General features: G+C 43.1%; 1 protein-coding gene across 1 annotated transcript; it reads right to left on the reverse strand.

Annotated features, from left to right (window-relative positions):
- Nucleotides 1–2199: 2199 nt before the first annotated feature.
- On the reverse strand, nt 2200–7558 carry ING2 (inhibitor of growth family member 2). Its single transcript, XM_075849646.1, has 2 exons — nt 7194–7558; nt 2200–3005 (listed from the first exon to the last, which is right to left on the reverse strand). The coding sequence occupies exons 1-2, from the start codon at nt 7366–7368 to the stop codon at nt 2338–2340; spliced, it is 843 nt and encodes a 280-aa protein (XP_075705761.1). The 5' UTR covers nt 7369–7558; the 3' UTR covers nt 2200–2337.
- Between the last annotated feature and the right edge of the window lie 304 nt (nt 7559–7862).

Here is a 7862-nt window from a genome sequence, read left to right on the forward strand (position 1 = left end):
ATAAAGGAAGCAATTGTACAATTCAAAAGCATTAGGGGAGGGGAAGAAAGCTCTATAAAAAGTGTCTCCTTCTATACAGATGTCACGATAGAATCTTGTCATTTTTTAAAATTGGAGATTTCCACTAAACAGTTTTAGGGTATTTACTTTTTCATTTTTGCATCACCACCCTGTGTTTTACCTTATTGTACTTCGGCTTTGCTTAAAAGTAGTTAAGTGTTTATGGAATAGAATACAGTCAAAAACTGGAGGCAGTGGCCATAGCAACCAATCAGATCACAGCCATTTTAGTAGTGTTGTCTAGAAGGCCGAATCAGTGATCGGATTGGTTCAGATGATCAACACCTCCATCTTGGTCTGTAATGGTTTTGATAAACGAGGATGTGTTCCTACGCTATGGCAGATTGAACATATCTAAATAATAATTACGTGTAATCAAGACCAGAAACATAAGCAATAAACCCTTAGGCCCTGATCAGACTGAGGTTTTTTTCCAGGCAGAAAGCTTTTGATCTGCTCTGCACACCGTTTGCCGCGTTTTTCACCCACAGTCATTGAGCGCTGCGGGCAAAAACGCCACGAAAAAGTTTTCTCATCCTCCCATCGATGTTAATGGGAGGTCACAGACGTAAATGCCCAAAGATAGGGCATGTTGCTTCTTTTTCTCGTGAGACTGTTTTTCTGCTGGTGGGAAAAATACACCTCCGCCTCCCATTGAAATCAATGAGGCATTTTCGGCCGTTTCTTGGCGTGTTCTCTCTGCATCAAAAAAACGTAACAAAAACTCTGTGAAGAGGGCCTTATGCTTCTCCGAGTACAAGATCCATGCCCATAAATAGTGAGGTCTTAACTGGGTTTTCTGATTTAATGAAAATAAAGCAGTTATTAATAAAAAATTATGCAACTAATATACTTTGTTTAAAGACCTCCCCAGTGTTAAGAGCACTTCTGTCAAGGAGTAGAAACACTTGCTTACAGCCAGAGACTAAAATGCCACCTCGAATTCCTGCTTACAGCTGATGGTTTGTTACAATGGATCAATGTAAGTAATCCTCTGGAAGCTAAACAAGAAAATCATTTCTATCCTAATCGGATTCCAGGTGGATTTTTCTTAGGTTTCATTCACCTCTGCATCGGGGTTCCGTCGGAGCTTCCCGTCAGCAGAGGGCCCTGACTGACACCAACCTATGGTTTCCGTTTCCACCACCATTGATTTCAATGGTGACGGATCCGGTGCCAACGGTTTCCATTTGTCTCAGTTGTGCAAAAGTTCCGTCGTTTAGACAGAATCAATAGCGCAGCCGACCTTTAGTTTCCATTTGTGTCAGTCAGGGTCCCGTTCCAACTGAACGGGACCCTGGCGCCGATACTTTAGGAAGAGTCCTCAATATTCGACTGTAAACTTTGCTGCAGACATAACCCTTGAAAATTTTAAGAAATGTCACCAGTGCTGAAAAAGTGGTCATGTAAGAGCTTGACATTGAGGAAGGACTAACCGAACCCATATAGATGCCGGCATTAACCCTTCATTCACAATCGTGTGCATTAGCCACCTATTCTGGATGGAGAGAAGTATCTTACAGGGGTGGTTTCCAGTACACACTATTCCCAACGCAATGTGGTCAGTGATTCTAGCAGCTAATACATTACACAATCTTATGTTGTGCACTGTATTATAGATCAAAATTTACTTACAAGTGTGAAGGAGGGTTTAAGAAGCATCTTTATGCAACTTACTTTATCTAAAAAATAAAAAAAAATAAAAAGGACATTCAATGATCAAATACTGCAGACAACTTCGGTGCAACTTCTCAGTTGTTCAATGCAACCGTGTCCCCGATTTTGGATAACTACATCATATGCTAAGCTTGACCGGGTCTAAAGAAAGCATTTCTGGAAAATCAACTGATGTTGGACTGCTAAACCATAAGAAACATATTTATGTACAATCTTTCCAGGAATCTCAAATGTACATGATATTTACATGTTTAGAGCTCTATCAGCAATCCACTGCGTGGAAACCAAGCGCCTATGGAGAAGGTCCTGAAGAAACGTGTGCTCTCTCGATTATTAGCACTACTCTTAAGTGCGAGGGCTTTTTAGTACGCCAAAGGCAACGAAACGGAGTTAGACAGTTCTCTAGGTCTAGGCTTTCGGCTGGTACAGTCTAAAATCAGTTGCTCTTGCTGGAAAAGAGACTAGTCACAACCCAAACAACTTTTAATATTGCAATTACTATTAAAAATATGTCCACGTTACCTAAAACATACAAAGAGAAAAAAAAAACAGAGACTATACAAGAAAACCTTTAAAAAATAGAAAAAATAAATCCCTGCGCTATCTGGACCTTCTGTCCCTTTTTGTTTTTTCTGTATTTTTGCTCATTGTTTTTTCATTGTCTCCTCTGCAGTCAGGACAATACCACTTGCCCTTTGGTTTGTAAGTCAGTCCAACGCAGGAGAAATGGAACCACTCTATGGAGCATTCTTCGTTGTCACATCCGATCATCTCCCCATAGGACACTTGGTTACACAAGCAATATGTCGGCTCATTGGGATCTATTGCAAAAGGAATAGGGGACACATCTCTTTCCTGCTTGTGCTTGGTTCTTTTCTTTTTCTTGGAAGACTTGGGCTTCTTCTCTTTCGGTGGATCATCAATGTCATCTGTCCCATTGACCATATGACACAAGTCCCTACTCTCACTATTGCGCTGCCTGCGAGGTCGCCGAGTTGAGCGCTCCGCTGTATGAGGGTCAGGTTTTGCCTTTTCTATAGATTTTTCATTCTCCTCTGGATCAAAGAAGCCCTTGCAAACGGCATCAATCTGCTTGGTCCGATTTTCTACTAACTCAAATACCTGTGTGACCAACTGTATCTTATCATCCCCTAACTCCTGGGTGACAATCAGCGCTCTCTGAAGTTGCTGCAATAGGCGCTTCTTCTGGTGCGGATCATTTTCATTTGAATGCTTCTCAGAGACCTCATCTATCTCCTTCAGGGCTTCTGTAGATAGAGAACACAATAAATACAAATTTACAAGATAACCACACACCCAACTTTCATTTAAAAAAAATAATAATCAAATACTAAAAAAAATATGTCACCTATTTTAACTTCCCTTCCTACTGAGCTGTCAGCCCAGGGGCACTGGGCGGCCTCAGTACACGTTAGTCAGGCGCCAGTACGCATGGGATGTTATGTGCACCCTGTTCAGTATGAGAGTTGAAGATGTCAAAGCACCGTTACAACAGCAGAGAAGAAAAAAAAAGGGATCCTTGGTGTCCCCTATGCTCCCCACATTGATATAGGGGTATCGGTTTATATAGATAGCAATATCTGTCGCATTTAATGTTTTTTTTGCCCATTTCTAAATAATTGAAATATCGCAAATGATAAGAAGAACCTTAGGCTTCGTTCACATCTGCGTCAGGGCTCTGAAAGCTCAGACGGAACCCATGAACAGTCAGGGGAACCCATGAACGGAATCCAAAAAGAAACCATGGATTTGCGTTTGCATCACCATTGGTTTCGGATCTGGAGCAAATGGTTTCCGTTTTTCACCGTTATGTAAGGGTTCCGTGGGTTTGACGGAATCGATACCGTAGTCGACTGCGCTATTCATCCCGTCAAAATAACGGAACCCTTACACAACGGTGACAAACGGAAACCATTTGCACCGGATCCGTCACTGTTCAAACCAATGGTGATGCAAATGAAAACCCATGGTTGCTATTTTTTTCCCATTGCCCTCCAAAAAAATGTCATAATAAAAATGTATCAATCAAGTCATGTACCCCAAAACTATGTCTCGTCCCACAAAAAATAACTACACTGACGGAAAAATAAAAAAATGACGGCTCCTGGAAAGAGACGATGCAAAAACAAATAATTTTAGTTCAAAGGAGTTTTTATTGTGCAAAAGTCGTAAAACATGAGAAAAAAACCTCTACATATGTGGTATCGTCGTAATCGTACCGACCCATAGAATAAAAGGTAACGTGTTATTTGCGTCAATTTAAAATGCATAGAAATATGGTGGAATTTAATTTTTTTTTTTCTTATAACCCCCCCCCACCAAAAAAAAAATTTATCAAAAAATATGTACCCTAAAATTGTGCCATTAGAAAGTACAACTAATCCCGCAAAAAACAAGTCTTCATACAGCTATGTCGACAGAAAGATAAAGTTATAGCTCTTTGAATGAGACTATAGAAGAATGCATAAAATAGCTTGGTCATTAGGGCCTAAAATAGGCTGGTCACTAAGGGGTTAAGGAATAACTTTGCGTCTTTAAGGGGTTAAATGGGCTGAATTAGTGTAAGGCCCGGATCACCACAGTTTAGTGGCCGTGTTTGTGACTGTTTTGGCTTTCTTATCCAAAAAGAGAAGTGGACACAAGAAAGGAGATGTATCAGTCTTTTCTTTATACCTCTCCTTCCTACTGGATCCACTTCTGACTTTCGCTCAAAATTTGTCAAGAACTTTCTGACCTCTATGGCAACGGGGTTTTTAGAACATTTGCAGATTTAGCCGATTCATTTCACATATCTCATAAGAAGTTCTTTCAATATCTCCAAATTCGGCATTTCTTGCAGGGCTTGAAACTTCCCACCCAACCGCCCCAACTCTCTACATTTCATAAGTTTATATTTCAATGGCAGGGTTTTCCGAAAGGCCTCACATTAAGGCCCCATGCACACGACCGTGCCCGCAATCACGGCCCGCGATTGCGGGCACGGCCGGCCGCTGACTGACAGCTGCATTTTCGGGCCGTGCTCCCATACAAAGTATGGGAGCACGGCCCGCAATAGACGAAAGAACGGACATGTTCCATAATTCCCGGAACATTTCCACGGCACTGACACCCTTCCATAGTGCTATGTAAAAGGTGTCAGTGTTCAATGAAAGTGAATGGCTCATTTTTTGCGGACCGCAATAACGGAGGTTTTTGCTGGTGTGTGTGTGTGTGTGTGTGTGTGTGTGTGTGTGTGTGTGTGTGTGTTTTAATGGCCATTGCGGAGACAACCCTACCAGAGACTATGGATAGGCTAATTGACAGCAACATACAATACTAGTTTTACTCCTTAACCCCTTAATGACCAGCCACAGTTTTCTGTTTTTACCTCTGCCTTTCAGCAGCCGTAACTTTTTTTTTTTTTTCATTGATGTGGCCGTACGAGGCCTTGTTTTACGCAGGAGATTTTTTTTCTTTTCTCAGTTTGGAGGTAGAAAAAAAAATATCTGTACGGCAGGAATCTAGGATAAAGAGATACCTCCATTGTTTTTCTTATTTATCCCATTCACGCTTCGTGCTAAATAACCAGTTAGAATAATTCTTCAGGTTATTACGGTAGTTTAGATACCGAATATGTGTAGGTTTTTTTGTTTTTAGTTAGTGTAGGGACAATAAAATATAGTTTATGTAAAATGACTTTTTTTTTGGACTTATTTATTTTGGTTTTATAATTCCATTAACAGACTACCATAAGCAGTCACATGATCTCAGGGGTACTTATCCAATGATAGAGGATGTGTCCAGGAGAATCTAGAACTTAACCCTTTTAATAACCGAACATTTTCCCTCCCAAGAGGAATAACTTTCTATTTTCAATTGAGAGAGTCTCTTTATTTTACAAAAGAAAAACATTGGCTGTAGTTTTTATTGGTACAGGAGACTTTTTGATCACTTTTTTTTTATATTTTGTGGGAGATGAAGTGACCAGAAAACAACAATTCTGGCATTCAGTGTGGGATAAATAATGTTATATTGTACAATTACAGACGTGACAATACCAATTAGGTTTTTGTTTTACATTACTTTGGAGCAAAAGAAAAAAGGAGGTTGTGAACTTTTACTATTTTTAGGTATATAAAAAAAGCCTTACCCGCTTACTCTTATCGATCGGTGAACCAGCGATCTTTGGATCAGTGGCAACAGATCATCCTTTTTACCGGCTCGTATTAATAAGAGCACAAAGATGGCAGACTTGGAGGCCTTCATTAAGCCCCCAGGCTGCCATGAAAACCATTGACACCCAGCAATCGCGCCGCAAGTGGGCCGATGGAGGAGCATTCCTTTTCTCAAATGGCTTAGATACGGTGGTCGCTATTGACCGCAGCACCTCAGTGGTTAAACAGGCAGGACAGGAATGGTCTTCAATCCCAGAAGTTAGAGAAGGGAGTCAGCTGTAAAACACAGCCCCCCTCCCCCACCAGCCCATGAGCCTGCTCCATACAACCCTCTCCCTCTATTTATATACACACACATCACTGTTGGTCGTAAAGGGGTTAAAAGAGGCTCTCTGCGACATTATGGAGAGCTATAGGAGGAAGGTATACATAGTTCTATGGTTACATAGGGGGCAGTGGTGATGCTCTGTTGGCTGCCATTCTATAGGGGGTGGGTAATAATACACCATGATGTGATGGAGCTGGTACGCACAACACCCCCTAGTAGGCGGGGCTTCTCTTTATAGCACTGTCCAGCTACAGGCACCGCCCACAGTAGGCGGGGCCTCCCCTTATAGTCGTCACTATTGCGGATCGTCCCCGGATATGACTGCATGTAATAGGACCGCCCACAATTGGCCGGACCTCAGTATAGTCTTCCTGATAACAGACTGCCCCGGAAGTGACGCCACGCTCACTGACAGTATACAGGGATTACACTGTGCACAGGCTCTAAGAGATGATACAATGTAACACATGGGGGTGACAAGCAGGCAGCATCAGGAGCTGCGTACACGACCACATCTATGTACAACTGTGCACAATACAACAATATGCTCTTATATGGAAGTCCCACATCCGGTACACGAACAGCATTACTCCAATATAGAGTTTCATACCGCTGGGGAACTACAAGACCCAGAATCGCCACAGGCTAGGCGACGTGCGAGCATGCATAGACTCCACGTGGCATGTTGGGACTTGTAGTTCTACAAGTTGATTACACGCTGCACAAGTTTTCAAAATGGCTGAATAGCAATAGTGTGATATATACATATTTATAGGAGCAGTAGTGTGTATGACAGAAACCCGTGTCACGTGGGGGAGGGGCACAGGACGGGGAATTATGGGTATAGTGATCTGCACACATTTACTTCCACCGCAGAATCAATATTAAGGACTGTGGGGTCCCCCCGGGGTGCTGTGTACCCCCCCGAGCCACGTGTAGAGCAGCTCACTCACCTCGGTACTTGGTGTCGATCTCCCGCAGCAGGGTGACGGTTCGCTGTATCTCCAGGGGCAGAGACTCGATGCACTCCACATAATCCTCCACATAGGTGACCAGCTGACTCTCCTCCACCCCGCCGCTACCGCCGTGCGAGTGGTAGAACGCCTGCGGCTGCTGCTGTCCTAACATGCTCCCGTGATCAGAGCATCCAGCAAAGTTCCGGGAGTACGGCGGATGCAGAGCGCTGACTCGTGTGAAGAGTTGGAGTGGAGTTGTGCGGGGCTGCGGCTCCTGTCTCTGTCTCCTCCACTCTATCTCTGGGGCCGCATTCCAAATTGGAACCCGGCGGCCCGAGGTGACATTCTGCGCATGCGCGCTTATTCCCTTATAAGGCAGGACGCCCCTTTTTTTTCTCGGGTTTTATTGTGTTTAGATTTTCCCGCATTTGCTTTACTTGTCGCTGATTGGGTGAAGGACCTTGATATGGGCGAGGTGATGGAGGGGGCGTGGTTTGGCTGCCGTTAGATCACGCCCATGGGTTTAAACTCTTCCGTTTGCTGACAGTCGTATTCATATATGAGTGGTCAGCCATATTCCCTCAGTCCTGTAATGTTTATGTGCATGGCTGAACAACATATAATACTGGAGCGGGATAAGTCTTGTCTACCAGTGTACACGTGTGA

The sequence above is a fragment of the Rhinoderma darwinii genome, chromosome 1 (assembly GCF_050947455.1).
Source record: "Rhinoderma darwinii isolate aRhiDar2 chromosome 1, aRhiDar2.hap1, whole genome shotgun sequence".
NCBI classification, from domain to species: Eukaryota; Metazoa; Chordata; class Amphibia; order Anura; family Rhinodermatidae; genus Rhinoderma; species Rhinoderma darwinii.